We start from the raw sequence: 16,937 nt of genomic DNA, 5'->3' as shown, positions 1-16,937 counted from the left end.
CAAACACAGCTGGAGTAAGCATTCTTTACATCCCATTGGTATAAATTAGTTCAAGAATGTCACTCCTAACCCAGTCAAAGTGAAAGGAGTTATGCTGTGATGATTATCTCATAGGAACCATCTGGATTAAAATTGAAGTGTTTGCTAGGGAGCCACCATAATGTTGTCATCTTATTTTCCCATTTTCTTTTTTATTATTATTAATGCTGCATAATGCACAGTCAGTAAAATGAACACATCTTAGTTTTTCAATGCAATGGATTCTTACCATTGTGTAGTCTATGTAACCACCACATAAAACAAAGAACCAGAAAGTCATCCATGCACTTTGACTTCTTTACTTTTTTCTTTCTTTCTGCTTTTGTTTTTTTTTGCCTCTAGGGTTATCATTTGGAGGCTATTTTTCCATTGTTGTTATTGTTGCTGCTGCTGCTGTTATTATTTTTGATGTTGGATAGGACAGAGAGAAATTGAGAGGGGAGGAGGAAACAGAGAGGGAGAGAGAAAGATAGACACCTGCAGACCTGCTTCACTACTTGTGAAGTGACTGCACTGCAGGTGGGGAGCCATAGGCTCCAACCAGAATCCTTGCTCTGGTCCTTGAGCTTTTACTATGTGCATTTAACCCAGTGTGCTACCATCTGGCCCCAGTATGGCATATCTTAAAAGCTTTCCTCCTGCAGGTGGAAACTGGGGGCTCAAACCTGGGCCCTTTCGCATTGTGATGTACGTGCTCAACCTGGTGCACTACCACCCGGCCACTTTTAATAATCATGAGACTTGTCTTTTGCCCAGAGACAAAAAGAACAATGATAAAATTAAAATCTCAGAGAAATTATTCTTGGATATAATCTTTAAAAGTTATTTTCTAATTAGCATACTTAGTCTGAGATTATTAATTACCTTTGAGGAACTCAGAAATGGCTATTCCCCAAGTGTACATGCTGAGTGTACAAGAGTCTGTCAAAGAACTCACTCACCTTCTGTACAAATATCATAAATTTCCTTAACATTTCCCAGTTTTCCACATAAAAGTGCAACCCCCACTAGATCCTCCTCTGCCTTCATGTTCCAGGACCTGAGCCCTACCCTCCACCCCAGAGTCTTTTACTTTGGTGCAATACACCAACTCCAGTCCAAGTTCTGCTTAGTGTTTTCCCTTCTGATCTTGTTTTTTAATTTCTGTCTATGAGTGAGATCATCCCATATTCATCCTTCTTTTTCTGACTTATTTCACTTAACATGATTTCTTCAAGCTCCATCCAAGATGAGGTAAAGAAGGTGAATATACCATTTTTAATAGCTGAGTAATATTCTATTGTGTATATATACCACAACTTATCTGTTGTTGGACACCTGGGTTGCTTCCAGGTTTTGGCTATTACAAATTGTGCTGCTATGCAGATAGATATACACAAATCTTTTTGGATGGGTGTATTTGGTTCCATAGGATATATCCCCAGGAGAAGAATTGCAGTGTCATAGATAAGTCCACTCCCAGTCTGGAGAACTCTCAGAAGGCTAGGGGTGGACCTACCCTATGAGCCCATTTATTTCTGTCAAACTATCTTAAATGCTTTTTTTTCCTGAGCACTAAATACACACACAGTAAAATGGACCTGAATAGGGGTGGGTGGGTAGGGGAGAGTACAGGTCCAAAAAGGATGACAGAGGACCTAGTAGGGATTGTATTGTTATGTGGAAAACTGAGAAGTGTTATATATGTACAAACTATTCTATTTACTGTCAAATGTTAAACATTAAGATAAATAAATAAAATGGACCTAAATAAAGTTAACCTTTATTTTTCATTCCTTTGTTTCTGTGTTGCCAATAGCCCAGTAAGGTTTAGGTTCTATCAGAAGTACTCAGATGTGCAGTGGGCAATCGATAATTTCTACCTAGGCCCTGGATGTTTGGACAACTGCAGGGGCCATGGAGACTGCTTAAAAGAGCAATGCATCTGTGACCCAGGATACTCTGGGGCCAACTGCTACTTGACTCACACTCTGAAGGTAACATTCAAATCCCTGGTGGGAGCATTTACTTGTATTACAGACCATGCCTTGAGAACCAAGACCAGGCTAGTAATAACAATTTATAGCAGTATCCTTTGGAACTCAAAAATAAATATTTTGGGGTGGAAATTTAAAATTATCTTAAGTTTTTTAGGTGTAAAGTTATTAAGAACCAGCAAAACAGCTTACCTGAATTGTGCACCTGCTTTGCCATGATCAAAACCCACACTCCATCCCACTCCCTCACCCAAAATATCGGAGGAAGCTTCAGTGCCATATTTTCTTTTCAAAAAAATTATTAAAATACATTCTAGTACAATTTACCCAATTCCTCAAATAAGCCAGATGGTATAAAGAACATAAATGCTCTGCTTTTTTCAAAGTAAACTTTAAATCAATATTATTCCTTCACTTTTTCAGTAGATGTACTGTTGAAGGATAATATTGTTGTTATGTACGGTTGTTATTGTGAAAAGTTAGTAATATAAGTGCATTATTGAAAGAAAGAAAAAGAAGGAAGGAAGGAAGGAAGGAAGGAAGGAAGGAAGGAAGGAAGGAAGGAAGGAAAAGATAAATAGCAGAAAGATCTAAGTTAACCGCTGAATATTTGGAACAAAAGACAGGGATCTGGCTTCCTGTTTATGTTAGTGTGGTTGTATATTAAGAATAGAAAGAGTGGGGCCCGGTGGTGGCGCACCTGGTTGAGTGCACAGGTTACAGTGTTCAAGGACCCAGTTCGAGTCCCCAGTCCCCACCTGCAGGGGGAAAGCTTCCCAAGTGGCAAAGCAGGACTGCAGGTGTCTCTCTGTCTCTCTCCCTCTCTCTGTATCCCCCTTCCCTCTCAGTTTCTGGCTGTCTCTATCCAATAAATAAAGTTAATTTAAAAAAAAAATTTAAAAAAGAGTAGAAAGGGTTGTGTGTTAGCTTTACTAGTAAACAAGTTACATGAGCAAGGACCAGCGTTCAAGCCTCCAGCCCCCACTTGCAGGGGGCAAGCTTCACCAGCAGTGGAGCATGCTACAGGTATCTCTTCTCTCTTTCCCTCTCTCTGTCTCTGTGTATATATATATATATATATATATATATATATATATATATATATAGAGAGAGAGAGAGAGAGAGAGAGAGAGATAAATGTCCACCAGAAAGGCTGGCATCATCTTATAGGCACCAATTCCAGAGATAACCCTAATGACAAAAAAAAGAAAAAGAAAGAAAAGAAAAGTTACTCCCAGAGGGGTAACTGTTAGGGGAAGATGACCAGAAGGCTCTGAGCTCTTAATTCCATCAGGACCCGGAGGGAGAAGAGTACAAAAAAAAAAGTGGGGGAGGGAGTGAAGGACACTCAGAAATAATAGGTATGAATTAGAAAGGAAGGGGGAGCCAGGCGATAACATAGTGGTTAAGTGCACACGCTGTGAAGCTGAAGGACTGGCACAAGAATCCCAGATAGAGCCCTGGCATCCTATCCTGGCATCCAATGCAACAATATCAGCATTGGCAACAATAACAACAACAAAAATGGCAACAAAATGGGAAGAATGGCCTCCGGGAACAGTGGATTCGTAGTGCAAGCACAGAACCCCAGCAATAGATAGATGATAGATAGATAGATAGATAGATAGATAGATAGATAGATAGATGGATGACAGATAGATATAGATATAGATATAATAGTCAACCCATATCTATGATCTTGAGAGAGAACTACTGCAGTTTCCAATAGAGGGAATAGGAACACAGAATTCTGGTAGTGGGAAAGGTGTGGAATTATATCTCTGCTATAATTTTATAAATCAATATTAAGTCACTAATAAAAAATTTTTAATTCTAAAGTAAGTTTAGAACTATGCCCTCCCACATCTACACTAGACCTTAATTATATATGAAATAGAAAGCTAAAACACTTTACTTTTATCATAATAACATTGGTTTACAAGACCATATGTATTAGGAGGACAGGCTCACAACTCCTCAAGTATATGCTTTCATACCTCACCCACAACCAGAGTACAGAGTACCGTCTTTATTCCACAGACTTTATTCCACTGGGTCTCCTCCATCCTTTGCTCTACCCACACTCCCTCTCCGGTAAACTCAGTTCTGCAGTCAGTCCAAGGATTTGTTTTGGTTGTACCTCTTCCTATGTAAAGCCTTTCTTCTTTCCTTTCCTTTTATTTACATATGCCTTCTTAATATTTTGTTTACTTATTGGATAGAGACAGAGAGAAACAGCTTCTCCTGCATGTGAAAACTGGGGACTTGAACCAAGGTCCTTGCACATGACAACATATAAGCTCAACTGGTATACCACCACTTGGTCCCTCCCTTTTCTTTTTTTCTTTCTTTCTTTCTTTTTTTTTTTTTTCCTGTGTGTGTGTAGAGCCAAGACCTCATACATGAATTATTTCACCACTTCCAGGCTCATCTTTTCAATAAGATAGACAAGAGGAAAGTAAGAGAGGAGAGAGACTATAGCACCAGAGTTGCCCCTAGTGTCATGAAACTCCCATGAAATACTACAATTCAAAGCTAGGCTTTGTGCATGGCAAGAATCATGCCCTACAAGTGGGTTCTCTTTTAAAGCTTTGTAAAGCTTTTTACTTATAAATAAATAAATAAATAAATAAATACTTCAGCATACCTTCTGTAAAGCGGGAATTAATTTAAATTCTTACTCATACATAACCCAATTCTGAAAAGAAAAATCAGGTTCTATAAAAGTAGAATCACACTTAGATGTGAAGTATGAAGGATATCTAAGCTGTTCATAAAAATGTCAAATAAAAACATAAGTTAAAAAAGAAAGGAAAAGAGAATAGGAATTACAATCATGGAAAAAAAAAGTGCTAGAGTATGAGAGGGTAGAAGAAGGGAAAGGGATGGGATGAAGGGACAATGGAGCCATGCTGTGTAATAGGGGAAACCTAGGTTGGGGAGAGCAGCATCTTACAGACACCTAGACACCTATCGTGGGGAGGTGAGAGGTTATACCTATGTGGCAACAGCTATACTATAAACCATTAAGTTTATATACACACACAATGCGGAATAAAACAAAAGATAGTTGTGAGTGAAAAAAAAATCATTTTTTCATAAAATGTAGTTGTAATGAAACCTAATATTTTATTCACCTGCTCTCTTTGAAATAAAGACGATTCCTGATTATTGATTATTCTTAGCTAAAATGATAAATAGGAGGCCCAGGGAAAATGTTCCACCCTAGATTGTTTTTTTTTTAATTTTTTTTATATTTACTTTATTTATTTATTCCCTTTTGTTGCCCTTGTTGTTTTATTGTTGTAGTTATTATTGTTGTTGTTGTTGTTGGATAGGACAGAGAGAAATGGAGAGAGGAGGGGAAGACAGAGAGGAGGAGAGAAAGACACCTGCAGACCTGCTTCACCGCCTGTGAAGGGACTCCCCTGCAGGTGGGGAGCCGGGGTTCGAACCGGGATCCTTATGCCGGTCCTTGTGCTTTGCGCCACCTGCGCTTAACCCGCTGCGCTACAGCCCGACTCCCCCACCCTAGATTGTTAATGTTTCTCCCCACTACTCTGAATCTAGACCCTGATAAATACATGAAACTCCTTTTTATTATTAGTGATTTACTACTAATTTATAAAATTGTAAAATAATAGGGGTGTAATTCCATACAGTTCCCATCCTAGAGTTCTGTGTCCCCATACCATTCATTGGAAACTACAGTAGTTCTCCCAAGGTCACCAATATGGGCTGATTCTATAACTCTCTATCTATGACTATATGTATTTTTTTTCCTATTTTCTCAGTGGTCCTGCCTTCTTTTCCTTTCTAAGTCACCCTTACACCTACTACTACTTTTGGGTATCTTTTCTTTTTTCTTCCTCTCTCTCAGATAAGAGAAATTGTGCCTGGCTCTTTCCCAGATTCACCTCCCTTTCACTGATGCTATAAAAAGATTCCTGGTGACAAATGCTTCCAGTCCTGGTGGAATGGGAGTGCAGAGCCCTCTGGTTTACTTCCTCTATCATTTACCCCTCTGGGAGTGTGGACCAAAATTCTTTATGGGGTGAAGAAAATGGGAGTTCTAGCTTTTGTAATTGCTTCTGTGCTGTACATGGGTGTTGGAAGGTCAATCTATAACTCCAGCCTCTTTCTATCTTTCCCTAGTGGGGTAGGACTCTGGAGAAGTGAAATTCCAGGAAGCATTGGTGATAAATAGCCTTTCAGTGTTTTGTTTTGTTTTTAATTCATACAGAAGACTTTGGCATCAGATGTTTCTACATAACCATATATAGACATTCTAGTTCACTTTTGTGCTGGTAACTAGGAGTTTGGGTCAGCTAACGCAGACTTCAAAGTGGAGGACACTTTGGAGTAGGGCACCAAAGTAAAAACCCTGGGTTAAGGGTGAGGGTGGATGTTCGGCTTCATGGGGCGAGCAGGGAGGTGGGGTTGGGGGTGGGACGGGACACAGTCTTTTGCTGGTGGGAATGGTGATACGTAATAAAAAAGAAAAAAAGGGGGGTCGGGCGGTGGCGCAGTGGGTTAAGCGCACGTGGCGCAAAGCGCAGGGACCAGCTTAAGGATCGCGGTTCGAGCCCCCGGCTCCCCACCTGCAGGGGAGTCGCTTCACAGGCGGTGAAGCAGGTCTGCAGGTGTCTATCTTTCTCTCCCCCTCTCTCTCTGTCTTCCCCTCCTCTCTCCATTTCTCTCTGTCCTATCCAACAACAAAGCAACGTCAACAATGGCAATAATAACCGCAACGAGGCTGCAACAACAAGGGCAACAAAAAGGGGGAAAAATGGCCTCCAGGAGCGGTGGATTCATGGTGCAGGCACGGAGCCCAGCAATAACCCTGGAGGAACAAAAAAAAAAGAAAAAAAAAAACAAAAAAACAAAGTGGAGGACACACTCAAAGGGGGGAAATAATTCACTGGGGAATGTTAGGAAGAAAAAAGTGGTAGAACATCCAGTTCCTTTTTTTTTTTTTTTTCCCCACTGCTGAGACCTCACTGATGTGGACTTTTTCAGACAGATAAACAAAAAGAGGATAAGACACCACAGGATGACACTTCTTTCAGTGTAGTGAAGGCCAGGCTCAAACTTAGGTTGCATATATGGCAAAGCAGGATCACTATTTTGCAACCCGCATATGTTCTATTTTCTTATCCCTTTAAACTTTTGTTTATACTTCATAAAACTATAATTTAAAGTGTGGTCCTTCTTTATGTATTATATAAATAAATATGTATGTTCAGTCAGTATGTACTTATGTAATTTTTTACAAATAGGAGTGCTATGATAGTCAACTTACTTTAAGACAATTGTCTAACACTTTGTAGACTTTATTCAGCAGTTAAAGTGATTTTCAATATGTAATGAAAAAGAATGGTGTGAGATAACTTGTTTTTTCAAGATCTTTGGATTCAGCTCTGTTTTGTTTTGTTTTGTTTTAGTCCAATATATAACTCTGTATCTTTAACTCCATCCCATTCCCCCCCCCCCCAGACTTTCCTGAAAGAACGCTTTGACAGTGAAGAAATCAAGCCTGACTTGTGGATGTCCTTAGAGGGTGGAAGTACTTGCACTGAGTGTGGGATACTTGCCGAGGACACCGCACTCTATTTTGGGGGATCTACTGTAAGACAAGCTATTACACAAGATTTGGATCTCCGAGGGGCAAAGTGAGTTCATTTTCTGTTACTTTTATTACAGTGTAGTGTATTGACTCCAAAGCAGGAATTGTCTAAGAGAAATTGTTATCCAGAACTGGAGTTGACTATTTCATAAACTATGTTCATGACTAATATTTGCTTGTATTCAGATTCCTGCAATACTGGGGGCGCATCGGTAGTGAGAACAACATGACATCCTGCCATCGGCCTATCTGTCGGAAGGAAGGTGTACTGTTGGACTATTCTACTGATGGAGGCACGTTCCAAGGGGAAAACTACACCTTAGAGCAGATTCCCAAATTCTATCCTGTGACCCTCAGAAAAGTCTCTGCAAACGTTTCCTGATTTCATAATGTAAACAGTGCAAGTCACAGACAGAATGCTACAGTTGTATTACACATTCCATACATGTGACTTCAGTGTTAGGCAAAGCATACCTCAAAACGAACAAGAGAGAAATCACAATAAAGCAGAGCTCCAGACTTTATGAATAAATAAAATGTCTGTGCTTAACTAAAGCTTGATTATAAATGGTAAAATTAAGCAGATATGTTTTATGTCATTTTTCAAGTTTGAAAAAAATGGCACCAGCCTTGTCACTGGGATTCAATGCCTATACAACTCCACTGCTCTTGATAGCCATTTTTTTTTTTTGCCGCCAGGGTTATTGATGGAGCTCAGTGCCTGCACAACGAATCCACTGCTCATGGAGGCTTTTTTCCCCATATTTTGCCCTTGTTTTATCGTCGTTGTGGTTATTATTAGTGTTATTGATGTTGTTGTTGTTGAATAGAACAGAGAGAAATCAAGAGAGGAGGGGAAGGCAGAGAGGGAGAAAGATAGACACCTGCAGACCTGCTTCAACGCCTGTAAAGCAACGCCCCCCCCCCGCAGGTGGAGAGCCGGGGGGCTCACACATGTGCACTTAACCTGCTGTGCTACCACCCAACCCCCTCTTTATGTTTTTAGAGGATTAAATACAGAGTAAGTAAAAACTATTTTTTTTAGAAAAAGACAGGGCTAGTTGAGAATCCACAGCACCATTCCACGGCTTCCCCCCTTCAGGTGATTCTAATATGGTGGCCAAGGGCTCTAACTAGGGTCTTAGAACATAGTTAACAGGCCCACTCTACCAGATGAGCCACCTGCCAACCCACCCCCAATTTTTAAGCATTTTAAAACTGTGTTAGTGACTGAGTGCAGGCACAGTGGCTAACGCGTTGAACTGTCAAGCACAAGGCCCGGAATCACACATACCAAAGTGGTTTTCTGCTTCTTACTCATGTTAATAAATATCTTTTAAAAAAAATAGTTTCATTTCATGAATCTGTACTCTATTTTAACAGTACTCTATTATTTTGTCATTTTTGAAGTAGCAGAAACCAACCTAGTAATACCATGAGGTTTGCAGAAAATCAACTTTAGCAAATAGTTATCATTTTAATAACTAAAGATGAGCCAAAAGTATTTAAAGTATTCAAAGATTTAGTCTCAAATAATTTAAAGATCTCACCTACAGTTTTACCACTTGAAAAGAGGAAAGCTTTGCTTTCGTCCAATAAATTCTTGATTGCATGGAAGTGTAATAGTGCAGGTCTGCAAGATAGCTCACTTGGGAGGGTGCCTGCTTTGTCTGCGCATAGCCCAGGTTCCAGCCTGGTCTTCACAACATCTGGAGGAGGGGATTTTTTGGTGCTGTGGTGTCTTTCTTTCTCTCCCTCTGTCTCTGTCTCTTTCTATCTGAAAAAAGGAGTTACAGAACAGTGAAGCCCTGACAATCACAGAAATATATATATATATAATAGCAATATTTTAAAACACCAAAATTTCTTATCTAGAAACATGCAAGACACAGGTGCAATTTATTATTTGTGCAAAATTATGCACATATAAATCTAGAAAAAAATTTAAAACAAAAATTAAGTAGCTTTTACTTCACTGTTCTCATATTTGGCCAAGCATTTCTAAATACTCTTTCCCCCTTCCATGTCATTAGCCTAAACATTTATGTTAAAATGAATAAAATCAATTTTCATTATTAGTTTGCAGTTTCCATGGGAAACTAATGGAAACTGCAGTATACTGTTGGTTTGGGAGGATCTGGATATGTTACTATGTTGGTATATTTGTTATTATAGGAATTACTTGGACTTTGCTTCATGAGATGGATTACCAGAAATACATTTCTGTTAGGCATGACTACATACTTCTTCCTGAAGATGCTCTCACCAACACAACGCGACTTCGCTGGTGGCAGCCTTTTGTGATCAGTAATGGGCTTGTGGTCTCAGGAGTAGAGCGTGCTCAGTGGGCACTAGACAATATTTTGATTGGGGGAGCAGAAATCAATCCTAGTCAACTGGTTGACACTTTTGATGATGGTAAGAAACATGATACAGAGCAGTCTTTCCTTTTTGTCTGCTTATGTCTTCAAATGAGTTATACTTATTTAGAAAAATGCCCAGCACATAGTCACTAATCAACAAATGTGAGCTATTATTATTCTCTGGTGTTTGATAAGTCTTTAAGGTTGACCTTAAGGTTGATCTTCAAGGTTGTTCAAGTGTCAACTGAGAACTTAACAAACCTTGTCAATCAAAAAATGCCTAACCCCGGGAAATGCCAGGATATAGCTGAAGATGCACAAGGTCTTGTGTTTGAGCCCAGACACTGCATGGGAGTACTATGGCATGTGGGGTGTGTTCCATGGACAATGGAGCAGTGATGTGGTGACAGTTGCCTTCTCCTCTCTCTAGAACAGAAAAATATTGAAATATTGGCCCAAGACTAGAGTTATCATGTATGTGTGAGATAACCAGTGCCACCAAAAAAATATCTACCTCTAAATATAATTTAAAATTTCAACACCCAAAATAATTTTAGTTTCTTTAGGAATTCCTGTACACAATGCACTAACTTAAAGTGTACTGAACGAGATGTATAATGGTATAAGTTATCTAAAATAACAATTATGTTTTTTTAACTTGGGCAATCATTATACTTGCGTTTAATGATCTTTTCTAACTTTGATTTCTAATCTTGGCTATATATATTATACAAATTAAATATAAAATCAATCTTAAATGTTAAACAAAAAGTTAGAATATATAGAATAATGGGTAGATAGATAGATAGATAGATAGATAGAAAAGCAGATAGTTATAGAAATAATAGTCAACCCATATCTGTGACCTTGGGAGAACCCCTGTAGTTTCCAAAGGAGGGAATAGGGACACAGAACTCTGTTGGTGGGGAAAGTATAGAATTGTACCCCTGTCATTTTGTAATTCTGTAAATCACTAATAAAAAAAAGGAGTATAGACATTTAAGTAATTTAACAATAAATTAATCAGTTCTAGAGAATGACATGTTTTATTGCTTCTAATATGCATTAACAGAAGGCACTTCCCATGAAGAAAACTGGAGTTTTTACCCTAATGCAGTAAGGACAGCAGGATTCTGTGGCAATCCATCCTTCCACCTCTACTGGCCAAATAAAAAGAAGGACAAGACTCACAATGCTCTCTCTTCCAGAGAACTCATTATACAGCCAGGATATATGATACAGTTTAAAGTAAGAAACTGACTCTCGAAAACAAAATATGGCATTGTATTGGGATATCTGGGAGGTAGTGGTGTGTGTGTGTGTGTGTGTGTGTGTGTGTGTGTGTGTGTGTGTGTGTGTGTAGGATGCTTGCATGGACTATAAAGAAATGATTGACTTCATTCATTAAAAGTGACACTATCCATGAGCCAAAGAATGAATCGCACAAAGGCCTGTATCAGGTAGGATTATTCGAACATAGACAAAAACTGTTATATTCCATATATGCAGTCCAGAGTTCAGTTTCCATATGCTTGGAAATAAAAATCTTGAACAGATGCCTCTGTCCCACTCTGATTATCTCTTTTGCTCTCTCTACTTTTCTCTTCCCCTCTCTTCCTCCACTCCCCTTCCTTCCCACTATTTCCCATCTCTCTGCTTCTTTCCCTGTTTTATGTCTATTTCATGCATCAAGATACTTTGCTTGCTAATTTATCCTTTTTCATTTTCTCTTTTAATTTCCCCTTAGTCTCTGGCTTCCAAACACAAACCTGTACATTAACCTACTTGGAATTTCCCAAATACTCAAAAATTTAAAAAGAACTCTCAAATATTTTAAGTGCATATTTTATAATACAGAATAGAAAGGAAAGCATTCATCAAACAATTAGAAACATAAAGAAATGTCAAAGGGGGCTGGGTGATGGCACACCTGGTTAGGTGCTCATGTTACAGTGTTCAAGGGCCCAGGCAGGGGGAAGCTTCACAAGTGATAAAGCAGAGCTGCAAGTGTCTCTCCGTCTCTCTCCTTATTTCTCCCTTCCTCTCAATTTCTGGCTGTTTCTATCCAAAAAATAAAATAATACATATAATAAAAAAGATAATTTTTAAAAATTCTCAAAAATAAAAATAAATTAAATTTTAAAAAGGTTTTACCAGGATTTAAGAAATCTCAGTTTATGTCTTTTTCCAACAATACACATAAAAAGGGTGATTCCAGAAATGCAGTTTATTATTCAATCATTTTGAAGACAGAGGGCCATTGTTCTATTGTCCTTTTTTCATTTTAATTTTTAATTACTTTGTATTCATATGGTGCCAGGAATCAAACCCAAAACCTCACAAATAGAAGGCAGGAACTCTAACACAGATCCACCTCTCTTACTCTCTAGTGTCCTCATTTAAACAGATGTTCTACAGGATCAAGGAGACAGCTCAGCCTGTTAAAACAGAGCTTACATGCTTGTGGCCTCTGAGATCACAGGTTCAATCCTCAGGTTCAAACCACCTAAGTGGTGCTCTGGTCACTCATATAAGTAAACAGTAACTGAATCTCTAAGAATAAATAAAATAAAAGGATTAGTACAATACTGGTTATAGCAAGAATACTTACTAGTAGAAATTTAAATGTTTTCATACTGGGAAGAGGGAAAAAATAAGAGTGTTTTTATTTGATGGATATAGAGTTTCAATTCTGCAAAATAAGAGAGTTCCGGACATATGCTAAAATCTTTCTTTCTTTCTTTCTTTTATTTTATTTTTATTTCTTTATTAGGGAATTAATGTTTTAAATTCAATAGTAAATACAATAATTTGTATATGCATAACATTTCCCAGTTTTCCATATAACAATATAACCCCCACTAGGTCCTCTGTCATCCTTTTTGGACCTGTATTCTCCCCACCACCCACCCCAGAGTCTTTTACTTTGGTGCAATATGCCAATTCCAGTTCAGGTTCTACTTGTGTTTTCTTTTCTGATCTTGTTTTTCAACTGCTGCCTGAGAGTGAGATCATCCCATATTCATCCTTCTGTTTCTGACTTATTTCACTTAACATGAATTTTTCAAGGTCTATCCAAGATCGGCTGAAAATGGTGAAGTCACCATTTTTTACAGCTGAATAGTATTCCATTGTGTATATAGACCACAACTTGCTCAGCCACTCATCTGTTGTTGGACACCTGGGTTGCTTCCAGGTTTTGGCTATTACAAATTGTGCTGCCAAAAACATATGTGTACACAGATCTTTTTGAATGGGTGTGTTGGGTTTCTTAGGATATATCCCCAGGAGAGGAATTGCTGGATCATAGGGTAGGTCCATTATATGCTAGAATTTTTTTTTTCTCTTGTTCAGCTCTATCTTATAGTGGTGCTGGGAGCTGAACTTAGGACTTGGGAGCTGCAGGCCTGAAAATCTTTTTGCATAATCATTATGCTATCTTCTCTACTCTCAAAAAAAATTTTTTTGCCACCAGAGTTGTTGTTCAGACTTGGTTCCTGCACCATTCCTCTGCTCCCAGTGACCTTTCTTCCCCCTTTCTCTTTAATTTTCATAGAGGATGATGGGGTGGGGGGAGAGAGAGAAGAGACATTGGCAGCCCTGCTCCACCACTGTTGAAGCTTCCTCCTTTCAGATGGAAACTAGGAACTTGACCCCAGGTCTTCATGTATAGGAATGTGTGCACTCTACTCAGTGAGCCACCACCTGGCCCCCAGCAAAAATATGTTTTGAAGTAGTCACTATTCTCTTCTTGAGAAATAGGAAAAAGAGGCAAGATCTCCACCTACTCCTTCAGGGTCACTTTAGTGGCAAAAGGATGTTTAGGGTCATACCCAGTGTTATACCCTAATTCCAGGTAATTTTCCTGGAGAGTGAAGGCTTTCCCTCTACCTGAACTGCCATAGAATTTCTGTAAGTACTACACACAGATTACATCTAAACCTTGTCTCTCCTTTTCTGTACCATTTGACACAGCTGTCCTTGTCCTCTCCAGCTTCTGAAATTGTCTTTCCTCTTGACTTCTGGGTTCCCCACAAATCTGCCTATCCAACCCTAGATGTTTTACAAAAAATTCAGTATTTTTAATAACCTATTTACATTTCTACACCATTGTGTTATTAGAATCTCAGCTCAACCTATAGGACAGTGAATTTCATATCTTCCCTGCCCATTGCAGCTCCTCTTTCAGTTTTTTTGAGAGCACTACCTGTCATCTGTTCACCAGCTATATATTTTTAAATAGTCTTTTGAGTTTTCACTTTTAACTTTTCACATCTAATCAGTCATTGTATTCTTTCCATTCTGATTTCCAGTACTTCTGGCACCCACCCCATCTTTTCTATGTGCACTATTACTGCCTGACCCTACTTAAATCAATAGTCCATTAACTAGTCTCTCCACCTTTAAGCTTTCTCCAGTCCCACCTGTCTTCAACAGCATAAATTGATCTTTACAAAGCACACCTCTGAGCACATTGTTCCACTGCTCATAAACCTCTAATGACTCCCAACTGCCTATCAAATTAAGGTCAATTGCCTTAGACTATTATTCATGATCTGCCAGACTTAACCAATCTTTCTAATTTTCTCTCCCAATATTCCATACTCTGCACTTGGACTAAAACATACTGCATGCTCTGCTTTAGACATGCCATAGTGTTTTCCCAACTGTCCATTTTTGCTCAGACCACTCAAGTAGAATCTCTCCTTTCTGTGAAACACCACGGCATTTTATGTGTATCTTTTCTGATTTTACCTTGATTCACTCTCGAAAGCCAGTGTTGTTTTATTCATGAGTGTACGGTCTGAAATTTCTTTTAGCTCTAACCTTCCCCAGTAGCAGCACTGAAAAAAAACGTGTTGATTAAGTAGATGACTATGACTTTAATCACTTAGATTTTACAGCATTTATGTATTATCAGTTGTTCAAACACTTTATCACACCTATTCTTGAAAGCTTTATCACAGAAATATAGAAAAAGATCTAAGAGTGAATATTAAGTTATTAAAAATTATGTTTTCACTCACAAAAATAATAGTAGCACCAAGAAAGTTATGTCATCAAATTCCTCTCCTGGGGAAACAAACACACCTATCGAAAAAGTTCTATGTATACGTATGTTCACAGCAGCACAGTTTGTAATAGCCAAAACCTGGACACAACCTAGATGTTTATCAACAGATGAGTTAGCCAAGAGAGTTGTGGAATATATACACAATGAAATACTATCTAGCTATTAAGAATGATGGAATCACCTTCTTCACCTAATTTTGGATAAAGTTTGAAGGAATGTTAAGTGAGATAAGCCAGAAATGAATATAGGATGATCTCAGTCACTGACAGAAACTGAGAAATAACAACAGAAAGGAGAAACACAAAATAGAACTTGGACTGGGTATTGGTGTATTGCAGCAAAGTAAAGGACTCTGGGGAGGGTGGCAGCAGGGGGAGTTTTCAGATCTTGGTGCATGACAGTGGAAGAGAACCTCGACTGGGGGGTGACAGTCTTTTATGGAAAACTGAGAATTTTTACACATGTATCAACAACTGTATTTATTGTAAACCACTAATCCCCCCTAATTAAGAGTGTGTGTGTGTGTGTGTGTGTGTGTGTGTGTGTGTGTGTGTGTGTGTGTGTGTGTGTGTGTCGTAGAAAGTCAGGCCATCGATAAAGATGTTTTAAAACATGCTATACTGGCTTCTTTCAATAAATTCTCCAGATGGTACTTTTGGCCAAGTTATCTTCCCCTAAATTTATAGTTAATCCTATTTTAATTAGGTAAATAGAAACAACACTTTTTAAAATCCTTAATTCTTATCTACACACACACACACAAAACAATGCATGTCCTTAATAGAACTCAAATAAATGCATTCCTGGTGCACCCACAGTATATTCTATAAAAGCTTCTCTGAGCATTTATTGATTATTTATCAAGGTCCTCAGGAAAAGAGATGAGATTTTTTAAATTAATGATGGCTATCATTCAGTCTTGCCTGGTACTTATTGATGGTTTGTGTTTTGTTTTAGATTGTGGTGGGTTGTGAAGCCACTTCTTGTGGTGACCTCCATTCTGTAATGTTGGAGTACACCAAGGATGCAAGGTTTGTGAAATGTTTTTTCACATTTCCTTCAAATGTGAATACATGATTCAAATGGTTGACTATTTTAAGAGAACTGTTTACAGATGAGTTTCTTATGTATTAAAAAGTGATAGTTTGTGGTCCGGGAGGTGGCACAGTTGCTAAGACACTAGAATCTCAAGCATGAGGTCCCAAGTTCGGTCCCCAGCAGCACATATACCAGAATGATGGTTGGTTCTTTCTCTCCTCCTATCTTTCTCATGAATAAATAAATAAATTCTTTTTAAAAAAGTGATAGTGCATGTGTATTTCACATACCTAAATTTTATTCATGTAATATGTATACATATGTAATTTTAGGTTGTTGGCTTTTTTTCCAGTAAGATCAAGGAAAAAACAATTTTATATAAAACTATAGCCAACAAATGTTATATTTTAAAATAAGTAAAATACTACTTGTCCTCAAAGTAGAACTTTTATTCGTATTACTCTTTATAGTCAGCCTTAATGAAAATTAAAATCAATGAAAGATCTGAATGCATTTCAACAGAGTCATATATCCTAAGATAAAGTGATAATATTGAATAAAGTATGACAAGTACATTTACCTTTATAAGAGGTTTATAGTCCTGATTTTCCAACCCTAGTTTACAACATGAGTTATAATAATGAGTTTGGGCAGAGAATTTTGTCAGTGGACTCCAGCTATATTTCTGATAGTTAACAGGTTATTAGAAAGGCCTAGTAACTAGGCAGTCACTAGAATGTATAACCATACACACCATAATTATACCTTATTTTCTGTGGATATATTTTCAGTGTTTTATTGCCTGTAATTTCTAAATATGG

The 16,937-nt window shown here is 38.2% G+C and overlaps 1 protein-coding gene across 1 annotated transcript in view; it reads left to right on the top strand.

Annotated features, from left to right (window-relative positions):
- Nucleotides 1–16,937, top strand: part of RELN (reelin) — a 561,009-nt gene that overhangs the window by 525,166 nt on the left and 18,906 nt on the right. The window contains exons 52-57 of the mRNA XM_060195660.1: nt 1,838–2,015; nt 7,512–7,687; nt 7,828–7,934; nt 9,817–10,059; nt 11,077–11,252; nt 16,036–16,109. Of these exons, the coding sequence (XP_060051643.1) occupies nt 1,838–2,015; nt 7,512–7,687; nt 7,828–7,934; nt 9,817–10,059; nt 11,077–11,252; nt 16,036–16,109 (954 nt within the window). The remainder of the gene's footprint in view (nt 1–1,837; nt 2,016–7,511; nt 7,688–7,827; nt 7,935–9,816; nt 10,060–11,076; nt 11,253–16,035; nt 16,110–16,937) is intronic.

The sequence above is a fragment of the Erinaceus europaeus genome, chromosome 8, assembly GCF_950295315.1.
Source record: "Erinaceus europaeus chromosome 8, mEriEur2.1, whole genome shotgun sequence".
Taxonomy (NCBI): domain Eukaryota; kingdom Metazoa; phylum Chordata; class Mammalia; order Eulipotyphla; family Erinaceidae; genus Erinaceus; species Erinaceus europaeus.
Note: the sequence above shows the minus strand (reverse complement) of the source record. Positions and strands in the feature narration are given on the sequence as shown.